This window comes from Myxocyprinus asiaticus, chromosome 18 (assembly GCF_019703515.2).
Source record: "Myxocyprinus asiaticus isolate MX2 ecotype Aquarium Trade chromosome 18, UBuf_Myxa_2, whole genome shotgun sequence".
Lineage (NCBI taxonomy): Eukaryota > Metazoa > Chordata > Actinopteri > Cypriniformes > Catostomidae > Myxocyprinus > Myxocyprinus asiaticus.
In genome coordinates this window covers 12702325-12726189 of record NC_059361.1, presented here as the reverse complement: position 1 = coordinate 12726189, position 23865 = coordinate 12702325, and the positions used below count along the sequence as shown (strand labels likewise).

Below are 23865 nucleotides of genomic sequence, written 5' to 3'. Positions count from 1 at the left end.
TAGCTACACTACAAGTTACTATCAAAAAGTTGCTAGCTACATTGAAGCTACTTAATGAGGGAAAATTTGTTTTTTAATGTTACTATCAAACCAATAATATTAATAACAAAATTTACACTAATGACATTTATTAATTAATGTATTAATTAAATACATTTAATGTGTTTAATTAAATATATTAAATGTATTTAATACATTTAATGAATAATAATATTAATACAGTTAATAATGGCCATAAAATAAAATACAACAATATAAAATAAAAACAAAAAAGAGCAGATGTCATTAAAAAATCATTTTTATACTGTACTTTCAGTCCTGCTGTGGCCAGGTGTAGCCTACTTCCCTAAAGATCACATTTTTAAGTCAAACTCTCTTTGGGCTGGCATTTTTTGTTCTTTTCACATAATATTTAGTGTGGATAATATGTGAATAAAGACTCAGGGCTTGTTTCTCCCCTCACCTGGGTTCATGCTCATTGTATTATCTGACTTTTTTGCCATTGACATGTAAGTGCCAGCTTTACAGGTCACATACAGAGATTGCTCTACAAATATTTGTTCACTTTGTTCAGGTCCAAGAAAAGTAGATGGATGGCCATCCTAAATTGTTGCATAATAATACATGCCATAAATGATTTCTTTTACCAATAATTTTATTTATTTTACATGAAAATAATAGTTAATTAAATGCTAAGAAATGGAGAAATTAAATATTTCTGCATGATAGTAATTATTATTATAATATATACTGTATATTTATAAATATTATAATAATAATTCACTTGCTGCTCCCAATAATGCACAGATGATGAGAAGTGAAATAAACATATTTAGAACAGAAACAAAATCCCTCAAAAGGCAATTATAACTTTTTGAATTATTTCATTAGTAAAGGTAAATATGCTGTTGTGTGATCTATTAAGAACAAAGTGTCTGAAACATTCTTTGTTACATAGAAGAATAAAATGGTGTTCTTTTGTCATTTTCAGATTTACCTGCCCCTGTACATCTTGTAAAGGTAAACAAACTGTGGTTGCTCGCTTTACATAACCATCAGACAATCTCTTCTTATCCAAGTGAGCTGTAATAAGCTCTCAGTAGATGCCGGTAATTCACTATTTTTGTTTGTGATCTGCCATTACAAAAGAAGAAGACGACGCTGCCTGATTCTGACCAGCAGACAGAAATATGCTGCCAGATCGTCGGACGTTTTGCCGGTAAAAGTTTAGCTTCTACGCAATAAGGAAGGCTATTAGTTATAATCTGACCAACATGATGTAGCGTTTGGTCACACTACACTGCTACTTGCTGGAAAAAGTAGTTTGCTACTGGAAAAGCTACTCTTGTTTTAATAGCAGCTGAGCTACTGTCAAGCTACTGAAAAATGTAGTTAAGTTAGTAGCGTCGCTACATGTAGTTAGCTACTCCCCAACACTGGTAGTAGCCTACCTGAAAATGCTCGTATATTTCCGAGTGCTCTGGACTACTCGTACAGTGCAAAGAGCATCTTAAAAACATAGACTTATGCAGACACTTGCAGGACATTGGCGAAATTACACTTAATACAATTTAAACACCTATATCAGGATAACTATGTTTTATTTATTTTTATTTTAACAGACAAACTTAATAATAATAATAATAATAATAATAATAATAATAATAATAATAATAACGGAATGCATTAAATAGATAGTCTATACAAATGGATGAATAGATTAATTAGGAAACAAATAAAGTTATTTGTGTGGACTAGTTGGTAACTACAAAGAGCCGGCATGATTGATGCAGACAACTGTATAAATTAAAATCAGAGAGAGAAGAAAAAAGTCAATAACTGCAAGAAAATAGTCAGTACATATTGACTTATCATCCATGTGTCCTCTTCCTATCTGACACCCAAAGTCTCTCTCGCCAGCACTACAAGTTGTGTGGCACCGCACACGCAGCGTTGCCGCCACCGTTATCAATTTTGGGAGCAAAGAGCAGACCTTCGCTTTACATGTGAATGTCCCTAAAGTGCATCTTCTAAACGTCTCCTCATTTTGCACTGCGTGATAACATGGTGAACCTCCTAATATTCAACAAATGCTTGTAATTAGCAGGATCATACACGGGGCCTCCGCTGTCTTCACTAATCCTGGAAGCTTTCATATCGAGAGAAATTTGTGAAAACTAAATATTACACATACACACATGATTATGGAAGCAGATTGTGTAAAAAAGAATAGATTGTTCTGCACAAAATCATTATAAAACAATATGTTATTATGTAGTAAATTATGTCAGATATTTAAGAAAATATTTTTAAACAAATATTAGCGAGGTAAATTACAAATGATGAGCAGCACTATACTGTCACATTTCAGCACTGTCACATGGACAGCAACTCTCTTAAGTAGCACTTAAAGCACGTCCTGGCACGTTCATTTTAAGTACAGTTTTGGGAAATGCACGTAAAAAATAACAAACGTTCGTAGAATCGCTCATAGAAAACGCTCTTAACCGCTAAGATCGATCGTTATTGGGAAACGGGGCCCAGAGCTATATGCTAACCAGAGTAATATTCTTAATGTATATAAGCAGTTATCCCATTTATGTCCTAAGGAATTTACTGAAGGAAACATCTGAGACAAAGTTATTATTTAAATGGAACATAAGTTCTAACTGACTTTTAGTCTTTTTTAATGTCTTGAGCTATGAAAAAGCAACCTCTGAGCAATGAAATTGTTAAAAATAAATCAAATTGGGCATGCTTCACAAATCCTATGCATGAAAACAATATGAAAAAAATAAGAAAGTCTTGTAACTGTAATGTCAATAGCAGAGATATTGATATGCAGAAAATAAATATAATATACAGGGATTTTAGGGATGGGGGAACCCTAAAATCTGACTCTTATTCTAGTAACCTAGGTGAAATATTTTATGATGAACCTCTTGTACAGTATTTGCTGCAAATGAATTAAAGTATTAAGGTTCTTGCTTTTGAAGCGAGAGGTCCTGTGTTCAACACAAAAAACTAAACTAAACTAAGTCAGTTGCTCCTGCATATCAGTGGATTTAGTAAATCAGAACGATCATTTGGTTAGCGCTGTATGATTATAAAAAATAAAAATAAAAATTGCTCTTGCATATCAGTGGATGCATAGTATATCAAAAAGATAATTTGGTTACATTTTATCCCCAAAAAAAATAAATAAAAATAAAACACGAAGAAAAAACCACCGACTGACTAGACTAGAGGCAATTAACTTTAAAAGGTTTTTTAAGCACACTCTCTAAATGGGATGGAATGCATGAACTGGATCAAACCAAAAACTGGACTGAATGGAATGGATTGACAAACAAATTTACAAATTTAACCTCTAAATATAGATGTAAGAAGGGTGTAAATATAAATGAGGAAGGAGAGAGAGAGAGAGAGAGAGAGAGAGAGAGAGAGAGAGAGATCACAGTATTTTTATTTTATTTTTTATGTTCATAATGTCTTGTTAAATGTTTATTTTATTTTATATGGTATAGTGTATATTGTTATTAGTTATTTATAGTTTATTTATTTATAATATATTTTATATATTTTTTTTTATTCATTACCTGGTACCTTATTTTAATTCTATTTTATTGTTATTTGTTACTATTTAATTATTATTATTTGTCTAGTCATTACCTGTTTTGTGTATTAATGATTTGGCAATATTGTATGTAAACACAATCATAATAAAGTACTTTAAATTGAATTGAAAACTGATAGAGAGAGAGAGAGAGAGAGAGAGAGTAAAACAGAGCGAGCAAGAGAGGGTGGTTGAAAAGTGTTGGAGTGATAAGGAAGGCGTAAGGCATGCAGGAGGTGATGAGAGTTAGATCATGTGGAGCAGAAGTGCATCAAGGCGTTCCCTTTGAACCAGTCATCATGTTAATTGAAACAACATTGTGGGCACACGAAGAAGATCTGGATCACATTCACTGCTTCAGAGAGGTTTCCCTCAGAGACAGCACAGGTTGACATGCCACCTCTTCACGGCTCTCGCCTTGCACTTGAAAGCACATCCAGATTTATTTTCATGGACCCGCTTGAAAGATCTCCGACCATGCACTTTCTAATTCAAACAAATGAGAGTATGGGGCAGCCACGGAGAGGTTATCACTTATCCATAAGGTGTTTTGGATGAGATGCGAACAGCCTGCTGATAAAAACAGAGCACACCAGGTTGCTTGAGTTACTAGGAGAAAAAAAAAGAGATGGGGCAAAAACACAAATAGCCATAATTGTCTAGAAAATGAATACATAATATATGAATGCTGTGTATACATGCACATGACAAATATACAGAATTGTAAACAATCAGTACACCACTGCTGCTTCTAAGTAAATGATGGATAAATATGTTGTTGTTTCAAACATGGACCAGATGTTTCGATGATGACAAGATCATCTCTGCTCATTTCACACTAGGACAATTCACACTTTCTCTCACAAAGTGCACACATATGAATACAACACACTCTGTTACAAATGCATACACCCTCAAATACATGAATACACACACACACACACACACACACACACACATGCACAAAGGTCATGGCCACCCAGGCCTAATAATTTTTTTTTTGTTCATCTGGTCATAACAACACAGCTGTACAGGAACAACGCATGACAAATAGCCTCTTTTCTCCTCTCCTCTATTCAAAACTCATCCTAACTCAGGAGCATATCATCACAGCTCCAGCCCAAAACTGGCTTCCTCCCAACAGCAGTATAAAGAGGGACCTTGGATAGTACATCCAAACAGACCGCTCCCTAAACCTCTCCCTGACTCTTCTGCAGTACGGCTGTCCTCCTCTCCACAGCCCGGCAACCTGCTGGACTGATATCGTCAGAGGAAATCCACTCATTGTGACCCCCATCAGTCTCTCTCTTCCTTTTCCTCTGTATATGGACATTTTCCGTAGCCCTTTACGGAATCAGCACAGGCTGCTGGACACACTGTCAGCCACTAACATAGTAACAGGACAAGCCATTCAATCCACTTCCTCTCTGTTATGTGGCCAAGCCCAGGAAGAGCTTGTGTGAATAACTACTTAAATGGTACCAAAAACTGCAATATTTGATTTTCATATGTGTAGCAACCATTATAATTAAATTATAATTAATCTCCCCATTTATTTGGAGATAATAATTACTTTTCAAGCAATATGTGGCCCCAGTTATTTCAATAAACCCATTCAAATTCAATAAAGATTTGTAATTAATTTTAAAAAATAATGGTTAATATACACTCACATGTATTCAAAGTGTAAGGAAAATATGTTATCGTTTTTATTTTTATTTTTTTTATTTTTTTTTACTTGGGTGTTACACCACGTTTGATCTAAACATTTCTAAAAAAATAAATAAAAAAAAAAAAATAAAAAAAACTATTTTAAACTCACTATTGAAGAAAAGAAAAAAGAAGAAAAAAAGAGAGCACAATATTCCCGTGTAATGACGTTGTTTCTATATCAGTCGTTCGACACTTGTTTGATGTGGAAAGTCCTGAATGGTTTTTGGAGTGGAGCGCAGTTATTGGGGAGGGTGGGACTCCGGCAAGTGCGCTTTATCCTTCCTCTCCAAAGACAAGCCAGGTACACACAGCAACTGTCAGCTCACCGCAATCAGCCTTCAGCTTAACAACGAAAGAACGGTAAGGAGAAAGTTTCTTTTGATTCCTCTATCGATTTTTTTCGCGGAAGAGAATAGTTCAACCGTTCAATTTCTGAGCGCGTAAAATGCGGTGCTGGTGTGCTTCGCTTTGAACTTTCTGTTTGGATCAGGAACAATTGCTCCGTTATTCACAAACCCCAAAACTGACAAGAATGTGACTTTTTGATAATATTGCCGGGAAACTATATTTTATCTTTCTCTCTCTCTCTCTCTCTAATACAAAAAAGCAAATCTAAGCAAAGTTTCGAATGTTTTGCTACATTACTCAGTCAAAATTGGACTTTTTAAATCCTTCTTTCTAATATGTTTTCTTGGTAAACTGTCTGTCTTACTTTTATGTTTTAGATTTTACATTCTGCATGGTTTAATAATAATTTAATAATTAATAATAATAATAATAATAATAATAATAATAATAATAAATACTGTAAGGACATGAAATCAATCTAAACCAAAAAAATAGCTTGTACTGACATAAAATATCAGGCTGTTCTTTAAAAAGATACAAAATAAAATCAAACTGTACTAAAATACTTGCTATTTCAAATAGTGACATGTCCATTTTACTGAATAAGAGACTGGTTAACCTCTGGAAGATCCATCTGTAACAGTCACCTCAACCTTTGACTGAGAGTAACATCAGTTGTCACACTCCCTAAGCACTTCAAGATGTTTAGGCTACTCTCTCTCTCTCTCTCTTCCTTACACGCATGCACACGCACACGCACTGCTGTTTTAGGTGAATACTCAGTTGTTGCCCTGCCTGTCCATATGCGCCTCATGAGCTCCTTCCAGAAACAGAATCCTCACAGCTGGGTTCCAGCTCGCTCTGCTAATGCCCGCACTAGTAAACAATGATAAAGGGATGGCAGTAAGAAGACACTGAAAGAGTGAAAAGGGAGGGTAGAAAAGGGGGTGAAAGGGGCAGACACCAGGCGGTGGATCATCTCTCAATTCTTAAGAGATCCGACTCTTATACTGCTGGCAAATTTCAGTATTATGGTTTTCATTAACAATTGCTATTTTATTACAGATGAGATCACGGTTAGTTACAGTTAAAATTTGTTACTTTATTATAATAGTTTATTTTTGAAAACCATTTTCAGCATAAGCACAAAGTCTTACCGAAAAAAATAAATAAAAAAAAATACATTAATAATTTAATAATCAACCATGAGGGGGTTGTGGGCGTGTTGTGGCTATGGGGCACTATGAGGGGGGTCAATGTCTATGGTGGTTAAGGCCCTGTCGGAGCATGTTTTCACAGTGAACCTAATTTATAACTGCATGTTTGAAACCAAAAAAAAAAAAAAAAAAAAAAAAACACTGTTAAAGAAAACAAGCATTAGTGGACAAAGTCTGGGCTTTTTTTTTTTCAAAACCTTCTAGTTACTGAGTTATACACCTTGTGACAACTTCCATGAGTGACAACTAACCCCCAGTCTCACCTATCTATTATATTTATTATTTCATTATTATTTGAAAACACAAAAGTCAAACTAATGACACAGTCTAAGCCACTGACAAACTTTCCACAAAAGTAGTGTAAATGTAAAATGTATGATGACTATGTGTTTTAGAGCCCAGCCTGGCCGATTAAGAAACACTTAAGCAACATTACGATAACATTGCGATAGATTGCCACCTCTGAACACATCACTTCACCATCAGTTCCCACCCTTCTTCTCGGTTTGAGTCACCTCATGTCATTTATATGTTTGAGTGGCAGGTTATTACTAATCCAGGTTAACCATATGTCTGATGGAGCCTTGTCCCTTGGATAAACAGTGTCTGATTGATTGAGGTCTCTGCCCTTACCAACCTCACCTCCAGTGTGGCCATGTGTGTGTGTGTGTGTCTTGTCCATAGGCTTCCATTGCTGCAGTTGTTCCAGCTCTGGTTCGTAGAATGAGTTACTACTTGGATCCAGTTTCCTCCTGTCAAGCTCTTCAACCACCTGACTGTCTGGGTGTAATGGTAAGACCCCTCCATCTACCACTATAAATCACCTCTGTTTGGCCTGAGCTGCCCACCACACAACCACCACCACACAAGGTAGCAAGTGAATGCACACCCCAGTGTTCATGTAGTTAGTCATCTAGTAAAGCATGGAGATAGTAATGCCAAGATTGTAAGTTCAGTTCCCAGAGAATGCACATACTGATGGAATGTACACCATAAATTGACTCATATCTGACAAATCTAAATAACATTTTTACATAAAACAAAAATCCAAAAGCTGTTTGCATAGTGTGGGCTGCTTGAATTTCAAAACGTTCAGTATTACTCAAGAAGCGAAAATCCTTACTCTTACCTTTATTTTATGCTTTGTTCTACTACTGCTGATATGTCACAATAATACACTTCTAGGCCTGTCACCTCAAGTTCCTTGATTTCATATTCATTTGCTGTTGTCTAAGAAGACTGCTGTATTACAATGCAGAAGCTGCAGGAAGGTGGATGTGATTTCAGTGGCAATAAAAGGACGTAAACTCATGGATGACACCAAATGTGCCCTGAATGCAGAACATTGTTTAGACACAGAATACTATGCTTTTTCAAAGAAGATATCTGAATAATTGCACAATACAAAGGGAAAAAGAAGAATTAGTATGGGAATGCTTTCAGGCAAAAACATTTACCTCCTTTTAACCCCATCCAGGGGTCAGATTCCGTGCAGGTGAGTGCAGAATGAAAGGTGTATAATAAAGATTCATGGAGGACATTCAGCCATCAGTATGCACAGACAGGGTTGTTAGTCGTTGAGCCAGAAAGGGTCACATGCTAATACGCACCCGGCCCGGCCTCCTCATGCAGGGATTTACCGTTCGGCTAATCTGTTCAGGTGGCCTCTGTGGCTTTTGAAATTGAGATGACTGTACGCTTGTCTCCCACTATGGTCAAAGGCTATGCGGAGGGGGCTTTCCTCACGGTTCATTAATTTACATGCGCCGAAAAAGAAAAGAACATTCTCTGATCTCATCTCCCCCTGAACACCCCCTTCACCCTACTCTCTTTCTCTCTCTCTCTCTCTCTCTCTCTCTCTCTCTCTCTCTCTCTCTCTCTCACTCATGAACTATAAGTGAAGATGAGGGAACCTGTGAAGGAGAGATAGACCAATGTTTGGCTGTGTCATAAACAGGCTTATTAGCACTACAGGCCAAAGAACAAGATTGCCTGGCATTCTCGTTTCTACTGAAGTGCATCTGTTGACACAACGCACTTAATTTTCCTTGAGGGTAACAGAAGTGCATTCTATGAAATCCACTTCATCACGAAGTCCAACTCTTGAGACACATTACATTTGCATTTAAGCTCTTTGGATTGAAAGCCCTGCTGGAAAATCCAGTTTGTTACTGTGTTTTGGAACATGGTACAGTAGTTGGTTTCTAGCTGGTCTAAGCTGGTCATTAGATGGTCCAAGCTGGTCATAAACTGGTACAAACTGGTCATTTTCTGGTCCATGTTGGTTTTTAGCTGGCCTAAGCTCGTCATTAGCTGGTTCAGACTGGTCATATGTGGTCCAGTCTGGTCATAAGCTGGTCCAAGCTGGTTTTCAGCTGGTCTAAGGTCATCATTAGATGGTCCAAGTTGATCATTTGCTGGATCAAGCAAGTTTTCAGCTGGTCTAAGTTGGACATTAGCTGGTACATGCTGATTATTAGGTGGTCCAAGCTGCTCATTAGGTGGTCCAAAATCTTCATTAGCTAATCATTGCTCTTCATTGGCTGATCCAATCTGCTCATTAGCTGGTCCAAGCTGGTCATTAGCTTTTCCATGCTAGTCATCAGCTGGCCCAAGCTTGACATTAGCTGGTCTAAGCTTATCATTAGCTGTTCCAAACTTGTCATTAGCTGTCCCAAACTCGTCATTAGCTGGTCTAAACTGGTAATTTGCTGGTCCAAGCTCGAGATTAGCTGTCCCAAGATGGCCATTAACTGGTTTAAGCTCGTCATTAGCTGGTCCATGCTGGTATTTAGCTGATCTAAGCTCGTCATTACAGTAGCTGGTCCAAGCTGATCATGAGCTGGTCCAAGCTCATCATAAGCTGATCCAAGCTTATCATTAGGTGGTCCAAAATCATCATTAAAGTAGCTGGTCCCAGCTTGTCATTAGCTTGTGCAAGCTTGTTATTAGCTGGTCCAAGCTGATCATTACAGTAGCTGGTCCAAGCTCATCATTAGCTGGTCCAAGCTGGACATTAGCTGTTCCAATTTGGTAATTAGCTGGTCCATGTTCGACATTAGCTGTTCCAAATGGGTCATTAGCTGGTCCAAGCTGGTCATTAGCTGGTCGTAAGCATGTCCAAGCTGTTAGATAATTTTGGACTATCAACAAACTAGCTACCTTCTGGTCATACTAGCTTTGGGTGGTCAACTAATTTTTGGATCATGTTGGCTGATCAACCAGCTAATGACCATATTAGACCAGTTAGAAACCAGCTAATTTTCCACTCATTGTCAAACTTCCTGGTCCTTGATTTAGCCATTGTGGTGGGAGCTAGGGTGGTATTGCCCTTTGTATCGGATTGGACCCTCCAGTACCCTATAAATCCTACTGCCGTCCTCCCTACTTCCTCTATCTATCCCTCAACCAACATCTGTATCTCTCTGCTCTCGACTTTTCGTCTCCACGCCCCATGACTCCAGCAGTAGTAGTCATAGTTTCAGACAGCCTAACCAAGATCCCCCAGCACCCCCTACCAACACAACAATGACCACAGCTCTATAAAGCTGCTGCCAGGTCTTGGCTGATAACTACAGCCTTGCCTCAACAGCAGGCTTTATCAGATGGGCAGTCAGTCAGGCTGTGGACGCCTCCCCTTGCTAAGAACAGTCCTGGAGACAGACAGTAGCTCAGACACCAGGGGCTTCTGTCACCAGAGCCACTCAAGATGACAGTCTATCTGTTGTCACTTGAAGAAGAATATAACAATGTAACTTTCCCTTTTGTCTTTACCTTTCTCAACCTGCAGGGGCACAATATTACAGGAATGGTTCACCCAAAAACTAAAATTCTGCTATAATTTACTTACCAAGCCTCATGTTGTTCCAAATCCATTTGACTTTCTTTCTTGTTGGGGACACAAAAGGCGTCAACATTCTTCAAAACTTCCATGAAAGAAAGTTTAAGTTTCATTGGTCGGATAAACACAGTCAGGTTTTGTTCTTGGTAACATCACTAAAAGATACTGAACCAATCAACTGTGAGTAAAGTGACATCTCTGATGCAATGAATTCAATCTTAAAGTGCACTTTAAAGAAAAAAAAAAAAACAAGAAAAAAAAACATAGAAATCCACAAAATCAACTCTTCATGATAAATTATTTAAATATAGATTTTTGGCAGATTAACTCTAATTTTATTTAAATACACTATATTTGTTTTTCATTTACCTACTCTAGCCATAAAACATTAAAGTGAGTTGACAGAGAAAGCTGATGAGCAGCATCATGATACTAAGCCTGATTGGATTGGTTTGGTTTTGTCAACTCGAAACCAATCCTGTAACCCTGAGTTTGTTCAACTAGCTTGATGGTAAAGGTCCCTGGTCGGGATGCTCAAAAAACAGAGCAATGTTTTGACAGCACCACAGAGTGAAAGTGTTTACACTTTATGGAAAATCAACCTACAAGTGGTTTTGCATATTAAGCTGGGGATAGAAGAAAGTATTTTAACATTGAAAAAAAAAATCAAAATAAAATAAAACACTTTAAAGATGCTTTAAACATGGGACATCTCCTAGGGGGATACATATAAATGTTAAGACATGTAACCTTACACTAGCATTATCTTTAAAGAGCAGGAGAGTTGCTCTCTGCAGCACCTGTGACCATGCACACGTCAGTTTATTATTTGTGCCTTGACCAGTTATGCTGAACACTGCTTTTGATAAAATATATCAAAGGAAGCTTGCAGCTTCATTGAAATGGAAACGTCTCTCTCTCTCTCTCTCTCTCTCTCTCTCTCTCTCTCTCTCTCTCTCTCTCTCTCTCTCTCTCTCACACACACACACACACACACACACACACATTGATAATGTTTCAGACAGATAAATCTAGAGCAGAGCCATGTGCTCGCCCTGCATTAATGCTGATTTAATCACCACAAAGATGCTTTAGATATGCTGATATCAGTTAACCTGTTCCTGTATACCCAGCAGTTCACAACATGCATCAAACCCCATTCAAAATGGAACATCATTTTTGGGTCATACTTGCAGCTGTAGATTGTATATCAGATTTCTAAAACAGAGCTAACAAGAATGCACAATAATCTTTACCCAACTGAAGTCCCATTATGCTGTGCTCGCAAAAAACACATTGTTTCATTAATCTAAAGCATTCTTTTCTGGAAGTTAACCAAGACTGTAAACAACCCTAGAACAATGTATATTTACTGTACACACACATCTTCTACAATTACATGTGATGGCATGTGCTTTTGGCCAAAGGAAGTTGATTTGACTATTTGAATGGACCTTTATCTGTCAGAAATAGTTTTGTATGAGGTATTTTCCCTTAGAATGGGACTCAGAGACTGTATTCAGCAAACATCCTGGAGACTAAATCTGTTTGTGGATCTCTTTGGCCAGTTGGTCTCTTGAAATTTGCAGTAGACGATTTGGGAGATGGCTAAAACATTTAGAGCACTGATCAACCATTAGCTACCACTTACTGTACTGTATTTACCTCCTCTTGTCAGGATTTTCTTTCAGTAAGGCATATTCAAGACATTGACCCTTCATCTTGGATTATTGATCTCTTGGGATGTTCAGTGACTTTAGACATTGAATTCTGCTTTTTGATTTGAGTAGTTCTTAAGGAACCAGCTGACTCAGCAAGTTTTCTGCTACTACTACTACAACGCTCTCTCTCTCTCAGAATCCCACAGAGATCAAAATAATAAAAAATGCTTCTCAAGCGCTTTGGTTCAAAAAAACTCAAGCTGCCTCTAGCCACACAGGGAATTTCATATGTTAAAATCAAAAAGTTTGACGCTCATCGGTTGTAAGCAGTCATGAATGAAAGCCCCTGCAAGACACAAAGACATATTTAGAAATCTATTTCTGTTGCTAGTCTATGCATTAAGAATTAATTGCAAAATATTGAATAATTTATCATGTCTAGTCAACCAACCATCTCTATTTTTTCCCCAACAAACACAGCTTCAGAACCATAAATAATGATAAAATAATACTAATAATAATAATAATAATAATAATACAGCTAAAGTGTGTAGTTTTTTTCACCAACCTTATTAACAAAGGAAAGGGCTGGGTGTACAAAAGACCACAGAAGCAATTTAATTAACAATTCACAATTAACACAATGCTAGTGTGCAGCCCTGTGTGCTATAATAGTTACAAATATTAATAGTTACTAAGAGTAAGATAGGCCTACAGGACAGCAGGCTATGATCATGCAATCAGATTCTTAAGCTTACCTAAAAAAAAAAAAAAAAAAAAAATACAATAGCAATGCACAATAGCTTTAGAAATAGCTTTACTATAGCCCACAGTCTGTCCTCTAACCGGTTGAAGCACATAGCACTAGTGGTGGTGATTTTGATTTATTTTAGTGACTTGATTCTTTTGATTCCTTTCACCAAAGAGATTCGTTCAGATTCGTTAATTGATTAATTCACTGAAAATATCTTCAAGTTTCGCCTTTACACCTGCAGATGGTGCCAAATGACCGTCTTTTAATTAACTGCATTGAACCGAAAGCAGTCAACAAGTCTAATTATCCTTTATTAAAATTGTACTACGCGACTAATGCATCATAAGCTTTTCCCCACAAATGACAACAAAGCATATCTATCATACTGTGAACTGCTGAACACGACTTTTTATCAAGCTAAACAAAAAAAGGACAACAATACTAACCTAAAAATCATTATAAGTTTCAATAACATCCATATGTCATTGTAATGTGTGGTCATCACTCACTTTTAATTATAATTCATCAAGCTCATTTTCTTGTTGAACGAGATTGACAATATGAACAAACGACATGCAGCTCCTCCTCCCGTTCAGCAGATCATCGTTCATGATGACTGATTAGTTTATGTTGGTCGCGAACAAATTTACCAGTACATTCAGTTCATTCACGTCAGGAATGATATGACAGACTAGTTAAGTGGTGTATTCGTTCGATGGGTCCAACCAATGATATACTCCTTCACAGCCCGCTCTTGAATGTAATTGGCTCGTGCTAAAGTCAATCTTTAAAAGCATGACAAAATGTACAAAGACACTTTAAAACATAGAATTTAAACACCATAACCGTTTTCACCAAAAATGGCAGGTCTTATTTTCCCTATATTTTGTCAAATGCTGGGATTAATTATTACCAAGACAAAGAAAAAGTTTAAGAAAAGCCTAAATATCTTACACTGTGCATCAAAGCACAACATTTCCATCCATAATTCATGTAATTTAACTGTATGCCTTCTGTCATTTTTACACATTCATAAATTGGGGATCATGTTTTGAGAATACTTATAAACTTGTCTTAAGTGCATTTCACCTCCTTCTCTCCTTGTTGAACGCGACTGACTCACATGCCAAACTGAACAAACGACACGCGTCCTCTTCTTCTCAGTAGTTCAGCAGATCTTCATTCACGAGTCGTGAACAAGTTTATCATTCAGTTCATTCACAAACCACCTCTCATCTGTTCAGACTCAAATGACTGACTAGAAATACTGAAATACTCTGTGATGAGGTTTTGTGTGCTGTACTTGCATTCTCTACACATTGTCCGCTATTTTACTGAGTGTTTTCTGTGAAATTACTTGCGAAAACTGCCACGCCATTATATTAATTATTTATTTATTTCTGTGTTTTCAATATAGTATGATATATTATGGATAAACCCGCCCTTAAATGACATGTAATGACAAAACCAACTGTGATTGATTGCTTTATGTGTCAGTTGGCGTTTTAGTCAAAGGTCTGGCTACGTGAGACTAGCTTTTTAGTTACACTTTACAAGAGACATCAATGGACAAATAATTCACTTTAAAATGGTTGCATGCACCCAATAGCATCCTACTCTGATACATTTTAAAACTAGTGAACCCATCTGTTACAGATTTAACATATAATCATCTGTTAAAACAAAATATAAACATGGGTAGCTCGAACAAAATTAATGTAATTTTTTTTTTTTTTTTTGTAATTTTGGAGACATTAATCTGTCCAAGCTGCTTTTTCCAATGGAAGTGAAGAATTGGGGCTGTACTGCAACATGGCAAGCACCGTAAAAGTAGCACATCTGATTTGCGTGAAGATCGATTATGTAAAGAACAGGCCGAAATTGTATATGGTGTCGGCAACTGTTTCCTTTGAGACAAACTTTTCTTCCTCAATGGGGCACTTGAATGATGGCACTTGATGACTCAGAAAGCCGAATCCTCCACTGATCCTCATCCAAAAAAAAAAAAAAAAAATAGTTTTAAAAATCAATATCCAGGAATAACAAATGACTGTGAATGGTCCATTCTGTTCAGCACTGAGAAAAGTAACAAGCACCGCAGGACCAGGCTGTTAATGAGCCATTTCAGCAGCAATCTAGACAATATTTTACACCTGAATAATGATACTGAGAAACATTAATGTCAATTGAATTAGAATTTAATGTGCTGCACTGTATTGTAAAAATGTCATACTTGAGCACATCTAAGGCACTGAGAAACATTTGCATTCCAAAGAGTGGGCAGGTGCCCAATTTCCCATATCGTTAATCTGTTCCTGCCAAATGAAATTGCAAAAATAATGAATGTTTTCAAAACACTCCCCCGTCTTCCACTGGCTGGACAAAATTGTAGACCCGCCCCAAATTCACGCCATTGGTTGAGCCAATGTTGCTATGTCAGGGTTGGTCAGGATGCTGAAACAAACAGAGCAATGTTTTGATAGCACCACAGAGTCACAGTGTTTATGCTTCTCATGGACATTAATTTACATATGGATTACTTATGTACTTACATGTTTACTTAGTTGTTTTTGCACATTAATCTGGGATAGTAAAGGGTATTTAAATATAAAAAAATGGCATACATCACCTTTAAATATTTACATAGAAGATAGTGCACAGTGTTTACAGTAGTTTGTGTTTCTGTTTTGTTTCTGTAGAGGCCAAGTGGTGGTATGACAGGTACTATGGTACCACAGATGCAACCTCCTGCGGTGTGCCACCCACAAAACCCAGCCCCAGCCAGACCTCTGTACGCCCACCACATCACCCTGCAAGAGGTGCCCAATGGACCAGAGTGCAGCCCTAATGGTAAGAGATCAAAGACTGTTTGTGTGTTGAAAAGGGTGTCAATGGGCGTGTCTAAATCAACTTTAATTTCAGGCTGAGGTCACGAATCCCTCTCTCTCACCTCCAACCACCTGGTTCCATTACTGCCACTTTATACAAACCAATCAATTTCCAATAAGCAAAATCAAGTCCTATCCTAACTTTTTTCTTAGTGCATATCCTGTATTTTCACACGCACACATTGGTGCGGTGTGGCTATCCTTATGAGGACTCTCCATAGACATAATGATTTTTATACTGTATGAACTATGGATTCTATCCCCTAACCCTTACCCTACCCCTTAACCTAACCCTCAAAAAAAACTTTCTGCATTTTTACATTTAAAAAAAAAAATTGTTTAGTATGTTTTTTTAAGTGATTTGAATTATGGAGACACTAGAAATGTCCTCATAAACCACATTTATAGCATAATACCCTTGTAATTACCAGTTTGTAACCTAAAAAAAACCCCACGTAAACCACCCAAACCCACCCACCCACACACACACACACACACACACACACACACACACATCAACAGCAACAACAAAAAACATCAGATTACTGAAGTAAAATGGGTTGTGAACAGCGTTTCATGCTTTCTTTTAAAGTAAAGGAAGAAAGTGCTGAAAAAATGCAATTACTGCAGGGCTAAATGCTCAGATTGAGGTCAAAACACTATTGACACAATGTAAAGTTGAGTATTATTTGGCATAAAACAGATCTTTGTGTGTGACTATGAAACGTGCATATGAACACAAACTTACTCAAAAACAGACTTCAGTTTTTGAGGGGGAGGAAATTTTAAGGCATCTGTTAAAGGCATCTCCTTGGGGTCAATGTCCCTGTCATCCCCCAGAGAACAATGTTTTCTCTGCCACACTCAGCCTATATTTAAGTGTGTGTGTGTTTTAATTTGTGTGTTTGTGTATGTGACACGAAATGGGGGAGGTGGCTGCATGCTCTGCATTTTTTTTTTTTTTTTGTTAAGGACACAATTTGTGTGTGTGTGTGTGTGTGTGTGTGTTTATTCAATATGAGAACATTCCTCCCAGTGTTTGTCATCAGCCTCCCTGCTTTTCAGAATGATATATAGAAAGAACAGCGACATGCGCCATCTGTATGTATATGCATGAATGTGTGTGTTGGGTTTGATCCAGCATTGGCACTAACTTTCGTTTGACACCTCCCAAATGGGACATAAGGCCAATGGGTTGCAAGGGCGCAAGGGCTCAGCAGCGGCCATTCTTTTCCCAAGCCTCAGGGCCCCTTAGGGAGTGCGCAGGGAACCAGGCCGGGTCAGGTTTGATGGGATTTGCTGATGTTTGTTGCTGGAGACACTAAAGCCTCCAGCTCCGCCTGAATATGCTGCACTGTCATAAACAATATCAACTGGAAAAAAGTGACCTCTTGACCTTTTTACTTGGAGGTGATGCATCTGAGGGTTTCAGCACAGTGAAAGATCTGAAGTTTGATGTTTTATTTAATCTGATGGGCCTTGTGTTTGGAGAGTTTGTTTGATAAATCATGCCTGAGACTTTGACCCCCCTTAGGATTCAAAAATCACAAATGAGATCTCTTTGATATATAAAGTGTTTTTCCTAGACATCAATGAGATTACTTTTAGAACAAATGGAGACTTGAACTCTCCTGCTCCTCAGATAAAACCTTATAAATCTAATTTACTGTATGTCTCCTCTAGAGTTTCCAAAGAGATCTCTGCAATGTCACAAGCTGTGCTCAGATTTGCCAAAATACCGAAATCTGCAATCAAAACTCAAAGATTTCAATATTAAAAATGTATCATAAAATTCCTCCAAGACAACTTTTTACAAGCTGTGCTATCCATCTCATTTGTGTCTATTTTTATTTCTCCTAAAAGTAATTTTAGAAAATAAATAAATAATAATAATAATAATAATAATAATAATAATAATATATATATATATATATATATATATATATATATATATATATATATATATATATATATATATAATATTTGAGACAAATTTGATACTTTGATACAGTTGCGTCTTCTGAGCTATAAAAGAGCAACCTCAGATCATCAAAATGTTTCACTGGGCCCTCAATCCTTTGCTGCAACATGTCAGCAAATCAAGAAAAGAAACAAGGTCGGGTAACAGACTGCTGTTTAAGTTGTTTCTTTAGTCATGGGTGAGGCACATTACAGTCAAGTCTAAACCAGTGAATGAGCTAGCCTATGTGAGATGGCAACCTCAAAACAGACTCTTGAACTGTCATCCAAGCCACCACATGCAAAAACCGTTGGACTGCTACAGCTGTTAGTCAGATTGAAATGGGGCACCCTTCTGTCACCCAGAAGTTTATGTCTGACTTTTACAGTTTAGTTGTGAAAGTTTAAGGTAAAAGCACAGCATGCTTATCTGTAAATAATAATTTGCCATCTTCACACAGTTTTAGACTGATGTCATGTTCACTGGCATGGAAGAAATTGGCTCAGTATCTGTTTAAAAACTTTATAGGGATCTGCCACGTTTGGGGTGTGTCTATATAATGCACTGCAGAGTGGTTGCATGTATGGTCTATAAATGTTTCAATACATGCACAATAAAGTCAGTTTAAATATATGCATGATTAAAGTAACAAATATTATTTCTAAATGCCCAAAGTATCCATGTACCATGTCAATTTCATACACTATTCAGCCAAACTGACCACGTTTACTTGCTCTTAAGAAAACTGTTTATTCCAGGGTTTTTGCAGAGCGCGGCGTTCTTAAACATCGTGCAAACAAGAATGCTGATTTCTTACGCCGCTTAAGTGATTTAAGAGAAATTGGTTGAACACATCCAGGATTCTCCTTGAGAACGTGGCTTAATGTGGTCCTGTTAATTCATAAGCGGTGTTCTCTTTGAAGAGTGCGCATGTGCATGAACAGACCAGATAACAAACGTCATAGGATGAAGCCCAACAACAAGTCAACACAGCGTTAAAAATTAAAAATGTATTGAAGTACAGTGGGAAAAGCACTTACGCTATAAGCTATACCTATTTATACACCCCAATGTAAAATATCGACTGTCCCTCACATTCGCATAAATGCGCTCGTACACTGGGGGAATCCCAGAGTTTTACTAAGAGGGAAACCCCACTATTGCAGCGCAATTCTGCTGCAGGTCACGATGCAAAGTTAAGGAAATTGAAACAACAAGAATTCTGGACTATCTGGAAGTATTTTTTTTTTTCAATTCACCTTGGAGCTGGTTGGTTTGGTTGATGAACGCTTTTTGAAGAATTTTACGAAAACCGTCAGGAAAAAATATTATGGGAAAAAGTGGGTGGACACGGTTGCTCTCTGTTGGCAATGCATTTTGAAACGCTTATGACAAATGTCACAATTTTGGCTTGACTTCTCACAGCGATTGGTTGCCGCCTGGCTATTTTTTGATACTGATTTGCATTTACATGTTCAGCATTCCCTTTTTTTTTTTACTTGCTCCGCTCTGTAGGCAATCCCACAATCCCCCATGCAAGCCTGTCACTTAACATCCATAGAGAATAACTGGGAAATGCCCGCTCAGCTCTGCTCTATCCGCGCCAAAGCACACGTAGAGTTATATAAGGGACTGTACAGCTAGGTGTGCAATAAACGATTTTAAATGCATGATGTGGAGGTGAAGAACCACACGACATGAAGCGGAGGGCTGTTGCCTCTGCGAAGTGCGTTTAAAATCGTTTAACGCACACCTAGCCATGGATTATCCCACTTATAAGATGGTCACTTGCCAGCATTGATTTGTTACAGCTATCTTCATTTTATTTGCAGCGCAAATTATAACTTTATCTAACGGCCATTAGATCTACAGCTCCGCCTCTTCTAAATCAGACACAGAGAAAAAGTAGTGCACACACTTGGTCAAAACTGTGAATTAAAATGCACAATCCAGAAATAATAATATCCAGAGAATGTAGAGGGGTTGACACTCCAGAGGAAATTAATTATTTAACGATGTTACAAAAATGGCAGTGACAGTAAAAGTAGCACTTACTGTATAATAAGGGGAAAATTCTTTCGAAACACTCGCAGATTTTGACATCTGAGACATTGGTATGGTATCCATTAGGGATGTGCACGAAGCCGAATACCTTATTCAGAAAGGCACGGATAATGACTTCAAAATGAATAACGGATTCATCCGAATAATATAAAAATTATTTGTATGACTGATTATCCAAGAAGCACAAGGATAAAGCGACATTTTACATAAACATATACAAAATTACAAATAATTTATGAATCTCTGCAGCCAATATTTCTAAAGTGTAAACATATGAATAAAAATGCGCACAATATGATATCAAATTGGATGGGCGTGGTCTCGACTCCGTTTGTGGTCTCTTACTTGTGCACGTCTGGAGCTTATCAAGTGTAACATTAAGATATGACATAATCAACACTTTTCAATTCTTGAAATGTCTTTGTTAATGTATCACACGATTCACACGTGATTCCCATGTATTTATTTATAGCCTAAACCTGAGCACGGTTAAAATCCTGTCCTGAAAGATGATTTCATGTCAGAGCTCATCTAGCGGTCTCTTAAAGTTGACCACATTTATGTTCACATCAGTGATTATGTTATTATCTGATTAAGACTTTATTTAAAAAAAAAATAATGTTAAAATGCTCAATAAAGTTTTCATCTATTAGGAATATTCCTCATTATGTAAAATGAAGAAACTTAAACATGCTTTTCTTCTTCTTCTCTTCTTCTTCTTCTTTAAACTGTGCTAAATTTCAGAATGTTAAGTGTTCTTGAACTGGAAAGGCACTATATAAATGTAACATTATATTATTATTATTATTATTATTATTATTATTATTATCAGAATCAGAATTAGCTTTATTGCCAAGTATGCTTTACAAGGAATTTGTCTTGGTGACAGAAGCTTCCAATGCACAAACAATATAACAACAAGACAGAGATAATAAAAATCTAGAATAAAAATAAAAAGCAAATAGAAAAAGTTTATATAGAAGTACACAGTAAGATATATATATATATATATATATATATATATATATATATATATATATATATATATATATATATATATATAGTTCAAATACAAATCTGTTATATACAGATTGTGCAAGGGAGTGTAATGTCAGAAGAGGTAGGATATGTTGGATAAATATTAATAGACTAAGCTGTGTATTGCACATAATTATTGCTCAGTGGGGCAGTTTTAACTGTTCGTGAGAAGGATAGCCTGAGGGAAAAAACTGTTCCTGTGTCTGACGGTTCTGGTGCTCAGTGTTCTGAAGCGCCGGCCATAAGGCAAAAGTTCAAAAAGATAGTGGGCTGAGTGAGTGGGGTCCAGAGTGATTTTTACAGCCTTTTTCCTCACTCTAGAAGTGTACAGTTCTTGAAGGGAGGGCAGGGGGCAACCAATAATCCGCTCAGCAGTCCAAACTCTCCTTTGTAGTCTTCTGATGTCTGATTTGGTAGCTGAACCAAACCAGGCAGTTATTGTAGTGCAGAGGACAGACTCAATGACTGCTGAGTAGAACTGTATCATCAGTACCTGTGGCAGGTTGAACTTCCTCAACTGGCGAAGGAACCTCTGCTGGGCGTTTTTCCTAATGGTGTCAATGTGGGTCTCCCACTTCAGGTGCTGTGAGATGGTAGAGCCCAGGAACCTGAATGACTAGTGGCTATAGGTGGCACTTCAGCACAAAAACATAATATACACAACACATTACAGTTTGAATTGTCTTGCATCATCTTGCCAGAAAGCGAAAGACACATTTAATAGGTGCTGATTTCCTTCTCTCACCTTCCATGCAAAACAAGCTGAATTCCATTGTATTAGCTATGCTGATGAAAGTGGTCAGGAAATGTTTTCAATTGCTATTGCTCACTCTGCTTGCCTTGTAATGTTATGTTGCTATGGTTACAAATGGCACGTTAATATCGAACGGTGAATAAAACTGAACTGAACTACCTGTGCATTCAACGGTTTGAACCGCACACATTCCAGCCAATCAGAATCAAGTATTCGAACAGACCATGGAATAAAATAGATTCAGCCACTTTGGTGCATGATGTTATGGCGTTAATTCAAAGCTGTTTTCAGTTTAGGATGACATCAGATTTGCCATCATTTGTGACCAAATGTTGTTCCTGATGTTCTTTTCCAAAGAGACTCTCCATAGATGTCTGCTATTTGGCTCTGTGGATGTCTCGCCTTAGGTCATTTATTCCTCTGTCCCTTTATGTTCAGTCTAATCATGTGCAAAAGCCTCCCATATTTGCTTTAATAGCTGGACTTATTAAATTTAATTAATCAGTGCCATATTTCTGTGTTTGAAGCCAGAGAAGAGGTGGAATTTGTTCCATTAGCAAAAGCAGACTTTTGGAAAAGCAGGTTGCCCTTTGGTTTCCAGGTGTGCTGTGAAACATGTCACGCAACACACATACACACGCAAACACCCACATGCTTAGAGACAGCTTGTGTTGGCGTATGTAAGCAGTGTTCCATGTAGCTGTACCTGTCCTGCATTTGTAACTGCAGGTGCAGGCAGTTAAACCAGAAGACAAGCTGTAAACGGCTTTTGTGTACTACACATCTGGGACCTGTAAGTGGAGTGGGAAAGCCTCTGTCAGTTTTCTGCACTGTGTCACACATTGTTGCTCCACAAATCCATAAGAGGTAATTATTTGTCTGTGTGTGTACTCTCAAATTCTACAGTAAGTCATCAGTCCACAGAGAAGGTGTGTGTTTTGCTCCTGCACTCTTTTTGTCAGTAGGAAAGTATGTGAGTGTGTGTCCACATGTATGCAGCAAATGAATGTAGCAGACTTTTGCTTTGTATATGCCAGATTGAATATCGCTTGTCAAACGCTGTACTTCCAAAGAAACACCATACCATCATAAAGCACACTGTAAAAAGTGGTAAGATGCAGTTGTGACCTTAAGGATATATTTTTACTTGATCTTACCCTTAAAAATTAATATTCTACTTAGTAAATCAATTGTCATCCTTCCATTAGAAGATATAGTCCCTGACATGTAAAAAAATAATAGAATGTTATTCTATGGCTGGTATATCAAGTGATCCACAGTATACCTTTTTTTTTTTTTTTTTTGAATGACTGGAATGCTGTATTCACCAGCATCCAGAACTGGAACTATCCATTTTATAATAATGTTTATAAGATAATAATGTCATGAATGAACTAAAACAAAATACACATTCCCACAGCTCCATCTATTGAAATCACACAAGCGCTGGGAGACTCCCACATCACCATGTGGACTCTTAAAAAGACACACACACACACACACACACACACACACACACACACACACACACACACACAGCTGTGTTATCAAGCTTTGTGACCACTGGCTTAGGTTTTATGAGATGTGCTTTGACAACTGGACAGTTGGACAGAAGATAAACTACAGTACAGTTATCGAGGACTATGTGTGTATGTATGAATGGGTCTGTACATGTACATACTGTGTATGCGTTGTGTGCTAGCACCTTCCACGGTTTGCGTATATGTGTGCATGTGTGTATGCAAAGGCTAAGCCTGTATCTTTGTATATAGATATGTGTGTGGTTGGGGGGAGTGTGCAGTCTCTGATGAGGGGCACGTCCTCGCGGGCCAAAGCCCATTTTTTCTGGGTTAAAATAAACAGATGACTGGCGGGGGTCTGGGGGTTATGGGAAAGGAGGAAACAGATGCTAATCAGCCCAGCACACACTTCCCCCAACTGTAAAACAAAATAAGAGGGAGAGAAAATGTTTAGCTATAAGTGCGCATGAGTGAAAGTTTAGGACTGCAGC

At 37.5% G+C, this 23865-nt stretch overlaps 1 protein-coding gene across 2 annotated transcripts in view; it reads left to right on the top strand.

Moving 5' to 3' along the window:
• The first annotated feature begins 5511 nt into the window (after positions 1-5511).
• Positions 5512-23865, top strand: part of ets1 (v-ets avian erythroblastosis virus E26 oncogene homolog 1) — a 65273-nt gene continuing 46919 nt past the window's right edge. For both annotated transcript variants that reach the window (XM_051724542.1, XM_051724541.1), the window contains exons 1-3: positions 5512-5689; positions 7579-7686; positions 15850-16000. In XM_051724542.1, the coding sequence (XP_051580502.1) occupies positions 5546-5689; positions 7579-7686; positions 15850-16000 (403 nt within the window). In that variant the 5' untranslated portion in view covers positions 5512-5545. The remainder of the gene's footprint in view (positions 5690-7578; positions 7687-15849; positions 16001-23865) is intronic.